The sequence below is a fragment of the Pelmatolapia mariae genome, linkage group LG3_W, assembly GCF_036321145.2.
Source record: "Pelmatolapia mariae isolate MD_Pm_ZW linkage group LG3_W, Pm_UMD_F_2, whole genome shotgun sequence".
Taxonomy (NCBI): domain Eukaryota; kingdom Metazoa; phylum Chordata; class Actinopteri; order Cichliformes; family Cichlidae; genus Pelmatolapia; species Pelmatolapia mariae.
The window spans coordinates 50,031,092-50,048,226 of NC_086229.1; the positions used below are offsets into that span (position 1 = coordinate 50,031,092).

General features: G+C 39.0%; 1 protein-coding gene across 1 annotated transcript; it reads left to right on the top strand.

Moving 5' to 3' along the window:
• Nucleotides 1–5,149: 5,149 nt before the first annotated feature.
• LOC134623364 (NLR family CARD domain-containing protein 3-like) lies at nucleotides 5,150–16,077 on the top strand. Its single transcript, XM_063468531.1, has 10 exons — nucleotides 5,150–5,157; nucleotides 5,364–5,453; nucleotides 5,744–5,866; nucleotides 7,195–7,246; nucleotides 7,704–7,923; nucleotides 8,021–9,815; nucleotides 9,908–10,081; nucleotides 10,442–10,615; nucleotides 15,407–15,453; nucleotides 15,536–16,077. The coding sequence occupies exons 1-10, from the start codon at nucleotides 5,150–5,152 to the stop codon at nucleotides 16,075–16,077; spliced, it is 3,225 nt and encodes a 1,074-aa protein (XP_063324601.1).
• Nucleotides 16,078–17,135: the final 1,058 nt, after the last annotated feature.

Sequence of the window (17,135 nt, forward strand, 5' to 3'; positions counted from 1 at the left end):
ATAAAGTCTCAGTCCTGTATCAGGTTCTTGAAGGTGTTGACGTGTCAGAGTCTCAGGATGAAAAGTTTTCAGGACGAGTCCAGAGAAGGACCAATCAGACTTCAACTGTCCAGACTCAGGACTGATGACTCGGGTCGATACAAGTGTAAAGTGAAGACAGATTATGGTTTCAGCTCTGACGACTGTCAACTCAATGTCACCGGTAAGCTGATTTAATATTAGTTAATTAATTACCTTTTTTTTTTTTTTGCAATAGCTCTCATTGTGTTGCTAAAATTGACTCGTTGGCTTCTGTGAACTGTTTGTGCTGGAATTTTCATTTATGACTCAAATACAATATGTGTATTGCAAATATCCATTTTGGACTTGAACAACTGGCAACAAATATTTTTTTGTCTTTTACAGCAGCTGCAGATGAACTCAAATCTAAGAGACCAACTTTAAAATCACAATAAAACAATGTCTTAATTGGAGTGACAGAAGTTGGTGTGGCAGTAGTTTTAATCATTGTGTGTACATCTCTGTAATTCATGTTGAAAAAAAAAAAAGAATTCACCGTAACCTCTGTGCTGATGTAGAGATGTTGAGTGTCTCAGAAAAACAAACTGGGACTGACAGGATTCTCTGTGCAGGACCAATTTTGGATCAGAGCGAATCATCAGTCACACAAAGAAAAGACTCTGAGCTGCTTTAAGTACAGAAAGTGATGTGTGCTGTGTAACATGACTTATGTTAAATCGGGCTCGTATTATCCTGGGATTGAATTCACAGCTGTAATGAGTAAAGGGGGGACAGTTTTTGCCACCAAAATCCACCTGTGCTGCACACTGGTATTACTGCTGTGTGCCCGTGTCTGCGTGTGTGTCCACATATGCCTGTGCAGATGGAGGCAATACAGTTAAGCTGAAAAAGTATTCGATCAACAAATGACTTAAACAATGATGTCTAACCCAAGAGCAAGCGAAAGTCACGACAAGAAATCACAAGGCCTGGAAGTGCATCGTTGACCAAGATGGAAACCCTATGGTACCCACGGCGACGTCTCGGCCTCGTGGACGACCTCCGTCTGGCAGCTAAGGACAAAAGAAGACGAAATACAGAATCATTAATGTGTCTGAAGGGAGAGTTTATTTCTTACCCTTCTGATTACTGATGGATGTTGTAGTACAGAGCGCTGCCTTTTCTAATCTTTCTGTTAAAAAAGTTTACATATTGTAAATACATATTAATTTTTATGGGTTTGAATTTTTCTGAATTTTCTGTTTATAAGTCTATTTTTAAACTGTGTATGTTCCCAGGTTCCAAATACTGTGTTCCAAATAACTATAATGACAGGTACTGACTGAGAATCCATCATAAAGTTTTCTTTGAGACTGTGTGAATAAAGGACACTAACACTAAAAAACAGATTTCAGAAAGTATTAAAACAGAGAAATGTAGTGTTGTTGTGTTGAGTGTCATACTTTTCCATGTTGTACATGAAAAAGTTTTAAAATACATGGAAATGTATTTTAAAACAAGACAACAAAATAGTTTTTCATGTTACTAGGAATAACTTTGCATGTATGTATATTTATGAGAGAAGAAAAAAAAATGGGTAAAAACATATTTTGGGACAAAACCATAATATTTAAAAAAAAGTAGAAATTTAAAAAATGAACCGAAAAAAAGTAAATAAGGAAAAAAATGTCTGACTGTGTGCTCAGTTTTATTTAATCGAGTGAACAACACAGCAGCCTTTATATAGCAAGGTTAGAGCACCACCATCTGGTCGGGGTTTGGGTTAGTGTAGCTGGAAGTAAATATTTATGTTCACCACCAAACCTGACACATTTATCCTCCTGAGAAGCAGCATTTATGTCCTCTGTAATGGACATTTGTTTTAAGTCTATATCGTTTGACTTATTTTAGTCCTCATGTACTAAATAGCGGACGTCCTGGGATTTCCACTGATATCTTGTGTGTTTAGGTGGCCTCTTTTAGCTTCAAATGGAAAGGAAATAATAAAAATAGTTCATTTTTTTCTCAGACTTAGTTTGACAAAAGAGCTGAAACCATAATCAGTCTTCATCTGACACAGGTCCAGTCCCGAGTCATCAGTCCTGAGTCTGAACAGTTGAAGTCTGATTCGTCCTTCCTGAGACTCTGACACCTCAACTCCTTCATGAACATGATAGGTGTTGATGTGAATACGTTGTGTTAAATGAAACCAGATTTCTGCCCAAACAAATTGTCATGGACATAATACAGGACAGAGATTTTTTGATCAGTTATCTTTCCACAGAAGATAAAAATATAATTCCAGGATCTGTCAGGTTTGGTTGTGAGCGCCCACTCCAGTGTGATGTGTGTAATGTTTTAGTCTCTAACACAGGCAGGCCCAATAGAACAGGAGAAACAGTGGATTTAAACACCTGTTGTTGAAAACACAAAACAGATTTTGGCACAAAATGGAGAATCCACTGTGTGATCATGTAGTTCAAAGTTCAGGCTGGAACTGAAACAACAACAAAAGTGAAACTGCAGGAACAGACATGAGATTCCACCGACTGCCTGAACAGAGATGCAAAACACGTGTTCAACTCGACTGCAGGATTTAACTTCAGGACTTCTCTGACAAATTTAAGGTTCCTCCTGAGTGCTGTGCACCATCTAGTGGCATCTTTGAATATTGCACCGGTGTAAGGAGTGCAGTGAAAGTAGCACTGAATCAGTTTTTATTTATTCTTTGAATTTGTTTTTACTTTATTTGGCCAGGTTTGTGCACACAGACACACACAAACAGTGAGCACAAAATAAGTAAGAAAAATCAAGATACAGAAAGCAAATAAAAAGACTCATTTACATCAAAGAGTGCAGCTGTTATTGATATGGTGAGCTCAGGTAGAGTGAAAGAGAACAACAGCTCTGTTCTTGTAATCACTATGAAAATGTTTACTGGGAAAAAGCTCCTTCATCGAAACAACTGACAACAGACTCTGATATGAAGAAAAGGAAACTTTGTAGCTGCTCCATCCACCACTGTTTGTTTAACACAGATAAAAATCTGCAGATGAACTTTTAACGTAATCTTCTACATGTTTACTTTGCAGGCATATTTTACACAGAAGGGATTCATGCAGCAAACTGGGGTGAGTCTAACAGGGTGCATGGGGTGGACTAGACTGTATTAATTTCAAGGGTTTCGTGACATTTTCCACATTGAAAGTGATACAATATGAAACTGCAGTAATATTCAAAACCATAAAAGCAAAATCTTTTTCACAAGTCAATAAAAACGGGCCAATAAAACTCTGAGCCAATGACCTCAGGTTGGACAGTGAATTATTATTAATATTAATACATTTTCCAGTTAACCTCCATTAAAATTTCTAAGTGTGCCAAAGAGACACATAAGCATGGGCTCATATTAGTTCCTATTACAGAGGATTATATTTTTGTTTCAAGGTCAACACACACACACAATTATTATTTTTTACTCCTGTTTTACTGTTATCTTCAAACATTACTCACAAAACCAACTCCAATAATAACTGTGCATTTCTTTGAAGTTGCTGAAAACTGAACAGAAGCTGAAGTGAACACAAACAGAGGAACAAACTGGCTGATGTAACCTGACCCCAGGCAGCCGGGCGTGACAGCTGTGTTTGCATATGAAAATGCACTTGGTTCCGTGTTGATGAAACAGGTACAGAGTGAAAGAAGGACACACAGCAGACGTATGTATTTTATCTTTCATTTATTTTTGCTGTAATTCTGTGTCTTCTATCCTGCTACAAATGAATTATTAGCCATTCAGCTATCTGGTGAACGTGGTTAAATATTTCAGTCAGTGCACATCATCATGTGAAGCTAAGACCAAAACAGCTGATTATATGGGATAATGTTTCCCTTTAAAGCAGGGATCCTGACCACAACACCTTTGAGAACCTCTTTTCTGGACTGAGGAGACTGAAGGTTTCCCACTGCAGGCAGAACAGACTCTGTTGGAAGGATTAAAGGTGAGATATGAACCATGAATTTTTTATTTTTTTTTCTGTTTTCAGACAATCAGATGATGGTTTTATGTGCTTTGACATAACCGTTAATGCCTCTGGGTGATGAGAGCTCTGTGTAGTTTATCATGTTTCTGATTCAGGCGGCTGGATCATTTCTGACTTTGTCAGGACGCAGAGCCCTACAGTTCTTAACATAATTATTATTCAATTTAAATGTTTTATGCCATTTAGTAACTGCATAATTTATGTTTAGTTGTTCAAACCCTTTACTTGATAGATGAAATTCAGTAGCCAGGGGCAGGAAATTCAGCAAAACATCAGAACAAGGCAGTGTTTAACCAGTTTAACCAGTTTAACCAGTCTAACAGTGTAGGCGTGTCATCAGTACAGTGAGCACCTGTATTCAAAACAATAACATATAAGAGAAAAACAAGGAAGTGAGCTACAGAATAAAACACACTAATGGTGGACATTTGGTGAGCTTTGAATTATTTTCATTTTCTTTTTTTCTTTTTTTTTTAAATGTTTTTATTCTTGTATTATTTTAAGATGTTTCTTTAAATCCTGCAGTGGTTACACAAAGTCTAAGAATGAAAGAAAAGCTGCGACAGCTGAAGAAGAGCATGGTTTCTAAAATGTGTGTTATGTGATCTACGATGTGTAGCAGGAAAATACTTTTACTTAAATACAGACTCAAACTCCTGAAGCACAAAGTGGTGAAAGTAAGACAAGACCTTAATAGAAGAACAGAATCAGATCTTCTCCCAGTGCAGACAGCAAAGAGCTGCAGACAGACAGTGTTCAGAAAGATGATGAATCCGTGAATCTTTGATCTGATTTATATCATGTATGTTTTTTATGTTTTTTTTTATTTGTGTTCTATTTAATCTCCTCTTTAAAAAGTTTAATCATCACAATGATTGTTTGTTGACTCTTTGATTGCCAGAAAACAAAGCTCACTTTATTTCAGATTTTTTTAACAAACAATGAAATAAAATAAAATAAAATAAAATAAAAAATAACACTGTTATTATAATTAAACAGGTCACCACCTTATTGCTATCAAATGTCTCAATAAACAGAAAAAAAATAAAATCTGTGTTTTATTCTCACGTTTCTCTTCCATCAGGTGACTGCAGGTTTTTACCAACATGGAAAGGTATCACACTCAAAACCTCACATTATCTTTACTGCTAAAAGAACAAAAACAGAAATGATTTCATACATGCAACTCTCTACAACAAACCTGCTCTCTGTTTTGTTAATTCAATTTAACCCTGCAAAGTCTTTCCAGCGTATGTTTCACCTGGAGATTAAAAAAGTGTAGATATATAGCCCTGCCTTATTCTTTTCCTCACTCCTCAGACCAGACTCTCCTGAGCCTGAGACCGGACGCAGATCTCCACAGAAAGACCGTCCTGACTTTAAAAGCAGGAAACTGACTCCTGATGAGAGGTAAGAGTTAACAAAATGTTAAACGTATCTTAACTCCATGAGCAAACAGTGAGAAGGTTTGTTTTAGTCATTCATTATTATTATTATTTTTTTTAGCTTTGTTCACAAAAAGAAGAAAAGACAGCAGGATAAACAAACAGACTAAAGAGAACATTATGAAGAGCATCATACTTTTTAGCCTTACTGTGATATTATCACTGTGACTACCTCCAAGTTTATTCAGTACTTTTTGTGTCTGAAGGGTAAAAATGTAATTTCTCTGCCTGATGGTCTTTATCTCTGTTCACCAGGATCACTGAGACACCAGATGCCCTTGAATCTGAACCTGGACCCAGCTGTGTGTCTCTGAAGAGTGATCAGTCAAAGGATCGCATGATCCTCTTTAAAGGAATCAAATCTGCTTCTGCTGAGAAGTAAGACATTTCACATTTACCTTACAGCTCTGTGGTACATCTGGCCTCAGTCCTGAGATTAAAGACCTCCATAAGTGAGGCTACTTCTTTAAAAGAAAAAATAATCTATTTTAACAGCCCTGCATTCTCTGCACTGGGCATCACACTGATTAATGTATGTGGTAATCAGCAGGAATGTGTCATCAGTCAGTTTGACTATTTATTTGGTAAATGAGAGTTTCAGTCTGATGCCAGTTTTGCGTAGGAAGGTGAAATGATCTGCAGCTGTCTGTGTGCTGCTGGATGCCACGATATGAGCTGCTGGATTTCTCTAAATATTAAATGATTCTCATAATTCATAGTGACACACCATCACTACCACCATGACAATTATCAACAAAACTGATAAAGGACCAACGCAAACCTTTTTTTTTACCTTAATATTGACATTACGTTTTTCATCAGTGGTTGTTTTTTATATGACCTGCATGAAATAACATGACAAAATGGATTATAAGGTACTAAGATGATAATTTGGACGACCGTGGCTCAGGGGGTTGGGAAGGGCACCTGTAACCGGAAGGTCGCCGGTTCGATCCCCGGCCTCTCTGTCCTGGTCGTTGTGTCCTTGGGCAAGACACTTTACCCTACCGCCTACTGGTGTTGGCCAGAGGGGCCGATGGCGCGATATGGCAGCCTCGCTTCTGTCAGTCTGCCCCAGGGCAGCTGTGGCTACAACCGTAGCTTGCCTCCACCAGTGTGTGAATGTGAGCGTGAATGAATAATGGCATTGTACAGCGCTTTGGGTGCCTTGAAAAGCGCTATATAAATCCAATGCATTATTATTATTATAATTTTGTTGTTCAGCATCGGGACACTGAACACCACAGATGTAGCCGAGTGTAGGCTGATTCAAAGCGTCATCATATGATTTTTTTAATGTGTATTATAAGTTTTATTTCTCAGAAAAAAACTTACAGCTGCTGCTGTAAGATTCTCTCACTTGCTGCTGGTATTTTAAAGACACAAAGGTCAAATTTAAAATGAAACACTTCAACACATCAACATGAATCTGACTTTTTTATTTGTGATGATGCAATGTGCAGGAAATATGCATAATATGGTCATTACAAGAACACTGGTACAGAGCCATCACTGACCTGTTAGTTTTGGACCAGTGGAGTCCAAAAAACGAATAAATAGATAAGTCTATAAATTAACATAATAGTTTTTTTTACAGCACAGTAGTGTTTGTTTTAATCAGGATGATCATCTGACAGTAGAAGAAGAAATCTTTGGCTTGTATATATCTGCAAAATGGTTCTAATGTCTTCATGATGTCTCCAAAGAGCTCATCAGGAGAGTCTGCAGCATCAAACTGATCTGGACTCAGTATTTAAGGTTTGTACATGTACACCTCTGTTTGTAATTATGTTGCACAGTCCAATATTCATCATAAAATAATGGCAAAATATCAGAAATAATTCAACAGTGAATTAATTTTTTTTACTTTATTTTTATTTCTAAAGCCTTTTTCAAAACAAAGTTTCAGCATAACTTTATAACACGACCGGAAAATAAGGCGCAAGATAAAAATAAAAATAAGTACTTAAAATTATTTAATTTAATTTATGTTATTATTTTGTTGTTTCCTGTACAAATCTTGCAATCTAAATATAATTATTATTTTAATTGGGATTTTTAATTACATATTTTTTTCATTGTTTCCTGCTAAATGAACGTAAGTACTGGGTATTTTTGTTAAATTCAAAACACACACAAAACCAGTCTTTGAAAAATTATTTTTACTATGAAGATCTGATTTTTGTTAATTCAGGTTGTGTCATTTATTTTCCAGATGCTGGAGGAAAACATTATCACGTTTGTGAAGAACGAGCTGAAGAAGATGCAGAATGATCTAAATCCAGATTATTCAGAGTATCAGAGGGATGAAGAGGAGGTGTTGGACAGTGAGGAAGAGAAGCAGAGAAGGAGCAGCAGAGAGGCATTTCTGAAACTTGCAGTTAACTTCCTGAGAATAATGAAACAGGAGCAGCTGGCTGACTGTCTGCAGAGCAGTGAGAGGATTTCTCTTCATAAATTCAGTCTTTACAGGAATGAAATTGTCACATCTTCTATAATCATAACACTCATGTTTCTGGTGCTTTCCTGTAGAAAATCCTGATCCACTTTGTGAGAATACATTTAAATGTAACCTAAAGAAGAAGTTCCAGTGTGTCTCTGAGGGGATCGCTAAACCAGGAACCCGAACCACTCTAAATGAGATCTACACAGAGCTCTGCATCACAGAGGGAGGGACCGGAGAGGTCAACACTGAACATGAGGTCAGACAGATTGAAATGTTTTCCTGGAAACCAGACAGACCAGAAACAACAATCAGGTGTGAAGACATCTTTAAAGCTTCGACTGAAGGAGACAAACCAATCAGAACAGTTCTGACCAAAGGAGTGGCTGGCATCGGGAAAACATTCCTGACACAAAAGTTCACTTTGGACTGGGCTGAAGACAAGACCAACCAGGACATCCAGTTCATTTTTCCATTCCTATTCAGAGAGCTGAATTTACTGAAGGATAAAAAGTTCAGCTTAGTGGGACTTATTCATCACTTCTTCACTGAAATCAAAGAAGCAGGAATCTGTAAATTTGAAAAGTTCAAAGTTGTGTTCATCTTTGATGGTCTGGATGAGTGTCGACTTCCTCTGAACTTCCACATCACTGAGATCCTCACTGATGTTACAGAGTCCACATCAGTGGATGTGCTGCTGACAAACCTCATCAGGGGAAAGTTGCTTTCTTCTGCTGACATCTGGATAACCACACGACCTGCAGCAGCCAATCAGATCCCTGCTGAGTATATAGACATGGTTACAGAGGTCAGAGGGTTCACTGACCCAAAGAAGGAAGAGTACTTCAGGAAGAGACTCAGAGACAAGGAAGAGGCCAACACCATAATCTCTCACATCAAGACATCACAAAGCCTCCACATCATGTGTCACATCCCAATCTTCTGCTTGATCACTGCTACAGTTTTAGAGAGTTTGTTAAAAACCAAACAGGATGGAGGAAAACTGCCCAAGACACTGACTGAGATGTACATTCACTTCCTGGTGGTTCAGACCAAACTGAAGAACATCAAATATGATGGGGGAGCTGAGACAGATCCTTTCTGGAGTCCAGAGAACAGAAAGATGATTGAAGCACTGGGGAAACTGGCTTTTGAGCAGCTGCATAAAGGAAACCTGATCTTCTATGAATCAGACCTGACAGAGTGTGGCATTGATATCACAGCAGCCTCAGTGTACTCAGGAGTGTTCACACAGGTCTTTAAAGAGGAGAGAGGGCTGTACCAAGAGAAGGTGTTCTGTTTCATCCATCTGAGCATTCAGGAGTTTTTAGCTGCTCTTTATGTCCATCTAACATTCACCAACTCTGGTATCAACCTGCTGAAAGAAGAAGAAACAGCCTCAGTGCAGACTGACGAGTCTTCAGTAAGACAGTTCTACCAGAGTGCTGTGAACGAGGCTTTGAAGAGTTCAAATGGACACTTGGACATGTTTCTTCGCTTCCTCCTTGGTCTTTCGATGCCATCCAATCAGGATCTCCTACAAGGCCTGCACACACAAACAGGAAACAGGTCACAGATAAATCAGGAAGCAGTCAAGTACATTAAAGAAAGAATGAATGACACTCTCTCTCCAGAGAAAAGCATCAATCTGCTCCACTGTCTGAATGAATTGAATGATGACTCTATAGTGAAGGAGGTCCAGCATCACCTGAGTTCAGGACAACTCTCTAAAGTTAATCTCTCTCCTGCTCAGTGGTCAGCTCTGGTCTTCATCTTACTGTCATCAGAAACAGGTGTGGATGTGTTTGACTTGAGGAAATACTCAGCTGCAGAAGAGGCTCTTCTGCAGCTGCTGCCAGTGGTCAAAGTCTGTAAGAAAGCCCAGTAAGTATCCAGTTTAATCTTGGCAAGAGATTACTTTAAAGTGTTTATTTGAAAAGGCTGCAAAGTTCACTGATATACTGATATGTTTCTAGGTTGAGTGGCTGTAACCTCACAGAGAGAAGCTGTGAAGCTCTTTCCTCAATTTTAAGTTCTCAGTCCTCCAGACTGAGAGAGCTGGACATGAGTAACAACAACCTACAGGACTCAGGAGTGAAGCTGCTTTGTGTTGGACTTGGGAGCCCACACTGTATGCTGGAAACTCTCAGGTTAGCTGACTCTTTGTTTCAGGAGATTTGGATATTTCACAACAAGTGTTATTATTTTATAGATGTTAACATGTTGTTTCTGTTCTGGTGTAAGCTCTGAAAGAAAACAGTAGAGTAGAAGTGAAACACACACACTTCATAAATCAGAAAAATATAACTTTATTTATGATTGTCCATCATAGCAAAAAAGACAGAAAGTCAGTCCTTTTTGTTCTTTTTTAAGCTGAGTAAAAAAAAACGAGTTTGTTTGTTTTTTTAACAACTTTAACTGAAATCAGAATCTGTTCATTCGACTGCACGTACATAATCAAATTCAGAGCAGTTCCTTACAATGATGTGACATGTTCTATGTGTTTGAAGGCTGTCAGGCTGTCAGATCACAGGAACAGGCTTCACCTCTCTGGCCACAGCTCTGTGCTCCAACCCCTCCTATTTGAAAGAGCTGGACTTGAGCTATAATCACCCAGGAGACTCAGGAATGAAGCTTTTGTCTGCTCTAAAGGAGAATCCACATGTGAAACTCGACATACTCTGGTAGGAAAAGAGGAAATAAAGCTGAACATATTTTTTCTCCAAGATATTGTAAAGTAACCACTGACCTAATTGCCAGTAAAACAGTATGTATGTCCAGTTATATGGGCAACTGTGTGGGTGAATGACTCAGAACCAACATGCTGGAGGGGGGAAGATATATTAAAAACAATAAAGATCCCAAAACTGACCCTTGAGGGACACCATAAGTAAGGGAGGTAGAGGATGACTTAAAATCGGAGACCGCCACAGAAAAGAATTGGTGATGGAGATATGAGGAGAACCACTCTAAGGCAGTTCCAGATACACCAACCCAATTTATTACCCTTTCAATGAGGATGTGATGGTCAACTGTGTCGAAAGCTGATGTGAGGTCCAACATAAGTAGAACAGAGCATTTTCCTGCATCATTATTCATGAAGATATCACTAGAGACCCTAAGAAGAGCTGTCTCCGTGGAGTGAAATCAACGAAAACTGGACTGAAACTTATCGTAAATGCCATGTTTATCTAGAGCTGCCATAAGCTGCTTAGCCACAACCTTTTCTAGAAGCTTAGCAATTAATGGCAATTTAGAGATAGGTCTGTGGCTGCTCCAAAGAGAGGGGTCTAGCTGAGTTTTTTTTAAAAGTGGGAGAATAGCAACGTTTTTAAAATACCGGAATTATACCAGATGCCAGTGAAGAGTTGATTAAAGTGAGCACACATGGGCCAATAGACTGGAAGACATTTTTGAATAATGATGCAGGTATTATGTCAAATGAGCAGGAGGATGCTTTCACTGAATTCACAAGTTTTGCCAGCTCAGGTAGTGAAACAGGAGAGAGAGTATCCAAGATAATGGGCTGAGATGGGGTAGAGATCGCTGAGCGTGAAAAATTCATTCTCATGTAATGAATTTTTGAAAGAAGAAAAGAAAGAAAATTTTCACAGTCCTCATTAGAACAAATAGGGGCCGCAGGCAGAGCAGGAGTAACAATGTCACTAATGGTGTTGAATAGCACCTTAGGATTGCCTCTGCTCTTTATAACCAAGTGTGAGAAATGGGCAGGCCTCGCATCTCTGATTGCATTATTAAAAGAAGCTAAAAGGTCCTTAAGATAGAGGAGGAGAACATTTAGATGAGTTTTCCTCCACCTGCCCTCCGCTTTACGACAATCACGTTTTAGACAACGAATACTGTCATTTAGCCAAGGAGGAGATTTGGAGGCAGAAACACTCCTCGTCTTTACCGGACAGATTTCATCTAAAATAAAACGGCAATAATTATTAAAAAGACTGGTTGAGAAATCAACACCATTTTGAGGAGATAGCTGTAAGTTAAAAGCATCCACAAATTTCTCCGCTGTGGAGGAGTTTAAGATGCGAGAGCTAACCATCCATCTAACGGGGGACAAAAGTTCATTAAAAGACAAATTAAAACCAATATCGTAGTGATCAGAAATAAAAATGCCGTCAGAGCAAATAAAATCAATATTTAAACCCAAAGTAAAAACAAGGTCCAGTGTGTGACCTTTGCTGTGTGTAGGACTGGACACATGCTGAGCAAAATGAAAAGAATCCATAATGTTCATAAAGTCTCTGGCGAATGGGTCGGAGTCATCATCAATGTGTATGTTAAAGTCCCCAACTATAAGCACCCTAGATAGCTTCATAGTAGCGGATAAGAAGTCACTAACATCCGATAAAAATAACCTGTTATATCCAGGTGGACGATATACCACAGCACAGTAGAAAGGATTCTTGTTACCAATTTTAAGCAGCTGCAGCTCAAACGAAAAAAAAAATGTCCAGTTTTCACGGAGCGGCAGGACAAACGGTCCTGGAAAGCCACGGCAAGCCCACCACCCCAACCAGACAACCGAGGCTGAGTAATAAAAATATAGCCATCCGGGCAGAGTTCAATAAGTGATGAGTAGTCTACATCCCGCTGCCAGGTCTCGGTCAGGAATAACAGATCGAGTTTTTTAGATAATATAAAATCATTCAAAAAAGATGATTTATTAGACAGAGATCGAGCATTAAAAAGCGCCATATTCAGTGAGCTAGAAGCCTCATTATTTGCAGAGGCTCGAGTTAAGGGACGTAAATACACAGGGTTTGAGCCGTCACGCTCGTAGAATCCACTCACCGAGGGAAGAAAAAGCCAGCCCACAGAAGAGTCTGGATAAACCCTCCTAAGGTGGCATAGTCTCAAAGAGCCGAGCTCAGCGTATCCAAACAAGGCCTTGGAAAACAAGTCCCGCTCCATGGGGCTTTTCTGAACACAAGAGAAAACGCATGCTCGACGTCGCTTACCAGCCAAATGGCGCCAGTAAAGCCTGAGCTTCACCCGAAAACCTCCTCTTCTCCCTCTTCTTCTCCGTGGTCTTGAGGAACCGCCGAAATTAGTGATGGTAAATTTGATTCTTTTTACTGAATCGAGTTTTAATGAGTCACTCACCAAAGTGAATCGGGTTTCTTGAGTCATTTGAGTCATTTGAGTCAGTTGACCAGAGAGTGCAAAAATGTATATTTTCACTCAAAATTAATTTGTTTATGTTTTAATGTAAATCCTACTGCTAAGATGAATGATTGTAAAAGCAAACAACTATTTTCTTTAGAGCAAAAAAGAACAAAAAAATTCTAAAGGGAACATTTATTAATTTTTATTTTATTTGTATTTTCCTTAAATGTGTCAAATATATATTTTCTCATCTAAATGTCCACTGAGCTGTGAGCCAGGGGGCGATGAAGTGCCTTAACATTGGTTGCCAACCAAGAAGAAGAAGAAGAAGAAGCTGTGAGCCAGGAGGGAGGGGGTGAATCAGTGAGTGATTCTTAACAGGAAGGGAGGGGGTGAGTCAGTGAGTCGTTCAACTCGTTTGTGCTGTGAGCCAGGAGGGAGGGGGTGAGTGATTCGCCTTACGCTATGATTCAGCACAGCGAGGGGGTTAGTGAGTCAGTGATTCGTTCAACTCGTTTGAGCTGTGAGCCAGGAGGGAGGGGGTGAGTGATTCGCCTTATGCTATGATTCAGCACAGCGAGGGGGTTAGTGAGTCAGTGATTCGTTCAACTCGTTTAAGCTGTGAGCCAGGAGGGAGGGGGTGAGTGATTCGCCTTACGCTATGATTCAGCACAGCGAGGGAGGGGGTGAGTACCTCAAATGCGCTGTTAGCATGCTAGCTGAGCGATGCTACTGTGAACCGAGGAGCTATTGTCTTGATGTGAGCTTCTACTCAGGGTTTTTTCTTCCAGTTCAGAGCAGGAATGTTTTTGTTAATAAACTGGCTGTTGTTTATTTCCCCACAATTTTAATTATAAGCTAGATATATTTCTACTAATGGAATTAGTTTGCTAACAGCAACAGGGATGAGTCAGTGAGTCAGTTGCGCTTGTGAATCATGATTCACGAGTCAGTAAAGTGATTCTCGAGTATTGAACGATTCGTTCCTGACGAGGATCCAGCTAATGGAGGAGGGTGGAAAATGCCAGAGACATCGTGAGGGATCATAGAGGATCGGATGGATAGCAAAGCCAGGCGATGATACACCAGGGCAGCGAATACATCATTAAAACTGAGTGAGAACAGTAGAGCAGAAAAAAACAACACAACAGTAGTAAAGCGCGACAAACTGCACCCGGCAGGGGCAGAGCCAAACACAGGCGCCATCATACCGGACGTTTTAGTTTTAGTTCACCTGGTTGAGAAGATAACTGTAACACTTTTGTTTCATTGTTCCCCTCCGTACCAGATTCATTGTCACCCCTTGCCAGTGTTTAGGGTCAGATTGGGTTCCCCAGATGTATTCTCAGTCTGGAGCTTACTGTGTGCCTTTATGCCAATAATTGCAGAACTACTGTAAGCTTTGAAACAGGATTTTGACTTTCCTGGTGCCAAATAAAAGTTAAGTAAATATTTGTTATTTCATGCTGAGCTGGTACAGCTATGTGAAAAGTTAGAATTCTTTATAAAGCAATTCCTCTTAAGTTGTGTGCACACAGATTTTAATACGTGATTTTGACCTTTTTTACATGTCTAATACACTTCACTGTCAGGTTGTATTTCGGTAATTTAAGAACCTGGTATGGACCAGATGATTTCTGTTTTTTTAAATTGTGCTTTGATACATCAAACCTTAGAACCGTAGAAAGTGTATTATCTGTTTGACTTTATTAGGAGATAAAATAAAACACAAGGTTATTTCTCTAGAAAAGATGAATGAGAGAATATAAAGGTGTCAGGAGAATTATTCTAAAACACTTCTTCAGTTGAGAATCAGAGAGGAGAAACACAGTTTTACTTGCATACAAGGGCAGCACAGAGCATCCACAGTGAGAGTGATGGCTCTGTGACACGCGCTCTGAAACTGCCCTGGCCTTTATTTATACATCAGTGGGTGTTTGTTCCTTACTTTGGAATGTGGATGTTTAGGTGTGTGTGTATGTTTCCATAAAATGACTTCCTAACCCTGCTGGCCTGGAAGTCCAGCAGTTCATCTAAACAAAATGCACTTAGAGTAAAACAGACATAGATACGTTTATCCTATCATAACAATAAAAGAAGGTACGACCTCTCCCATGCTCCCGGGATGTGGGTGTGAAAACCAGAACACTCTGGAATCACACAAGCTTCCTAGGATGAGACAGTCTTTCAGGATACTATCAACTACATACTTCTAAACACAAATGATTACATGCAGCATTCTACCATAAGTAAACCTATATAATTAAAAGGTAATACTGACATTATATTTGACATTCTATTAACAAAAGGCCATGTCTGCACACTAAAAGATAATGTGCTCATTTCAGTATGGAACCTCAAGGAGTCCAGTGGATGAGACCAGGTCTAAAGAAATGTAAGTGTGTGTTTGATTTATGAGCTGCATTCATTCACACCATTTTGTACTGTTCAACATTTTTTCTCACGTTTCCCTTTAGATTTCTGTGATCTGACGCTGGATCCAAACACAGCACACAGAAACCTCAAACTGTCTAAAAACAACAAGGAGGTGACACATGTGAAAGAAGAGCAGCTGTATCCTGATCATGATCTTAGGTTTGATCACTGGCATCAGTTGCTGTGTACCAACAGTCTGAGTGGTCGCTGTTACTGGGAGGTTGAGTGGAGAGGAGAGGTTCATGTTGCTGTAGTTTATGGAGGAATCAGACGGAAAGGAAAAGAGGATGAAAGCAGGTTTGGAAGGACTCATCAATCCTGGAGTCTCAACTGCAGTGATAACGGGGGTTACTATGCAGGTCACAAATTTGATTTAAGAGCCATCCCTCTGCTCTCCTCAGCTCTTTCTCACAAAGTAGCAGTGTATGTGGACTGTTCTGCAGGAACTGTGTCTTTTTACAGCGTCTCCTGTGATAAACTGATCCACCTGCACACCTTCAACACCACCTTCACTGAACCTGTGTATGCTGGGTTTAGAGTGAAGCCTGACTCTAGTATCCACCTCTGTGCTGACTCAGAATAATGAACTTACTGTGCAGAGAAATATTCTCACATTGGTGTTTCATACTTTTTCTTACTTAGTATATCAGGTATACTGTCTCGTACATATATTAGTTTGTTTTTCAGTTCAGAGATGTTCGATTAGACTGCTCCTCTTGAAAAAATAATATTTTATTATCTTATTGTCTTTGGTGCCTTTTTTTAAGAGCAGATATCAGTTTCTACTTATATACTACAGTTTAAATACCCACAGGACTTTTAGTGCTGAGGAATGAGGAACTGCATTTTTAAATCTGTTTCATTACTATCATCTATTACTAAAATTGTTGCATTATAAACATTTTAATCATGCTTAGACTGATGGATGAAATCTTTCGAACATATAATTTAGACATTTTAGACATTTTTGGTTAGACTTTGTGATGATGAGCGCTGCAGGCTCTAGATATTTTGTGTTTAGGCGTCTTTAATTTTTTTACATTGCATAACTATACGTTTGTGTCTCTCTCTTGTTATGCAAATTAAGTAACATTTTACCACAATTAGTTCCTGGAGAAATGCAACATCACCACTGCGTGACCAGTTTTCACAACAACTGATCTGGATGGTTGTGGATCCATTTATTAGTCTGTGTTGATCCAAATGTAGCTTCTAATACTGCTGATACAAGAAGAGCAGCTTATTATTAGTCCTGTATTCATCCAGGTAAAAAAATCTCATTGAGATTAAAAATCTCATGTCCAAGAGAGATCTGGCAGCTTATGGCTAACTGGACTCTATGGAGAAGTCTCGCTGCAGTGAATAATCAATAAAAAACCGTCTGACTTTTAGTACTGGTTTTTGATTTGGTTTTTATTTTGTGTTAAAACACACTCATGAATTGTAACAGAAACGGGAAGGTGAAGACAAAAGAATCAAGATGAAAACAGTTGGATTTTTTCTTGTTGACTTCTTGCAGATTCTGTCAGTGTGTGTTTATATATGTGTGTAATACATTTTAAACATTTATCAGTTTAAATACTCTCTAACTGCTCTTTCTAAATAAATTAATAAAGGACTGTCTGTCTGTTACTGTGTTGC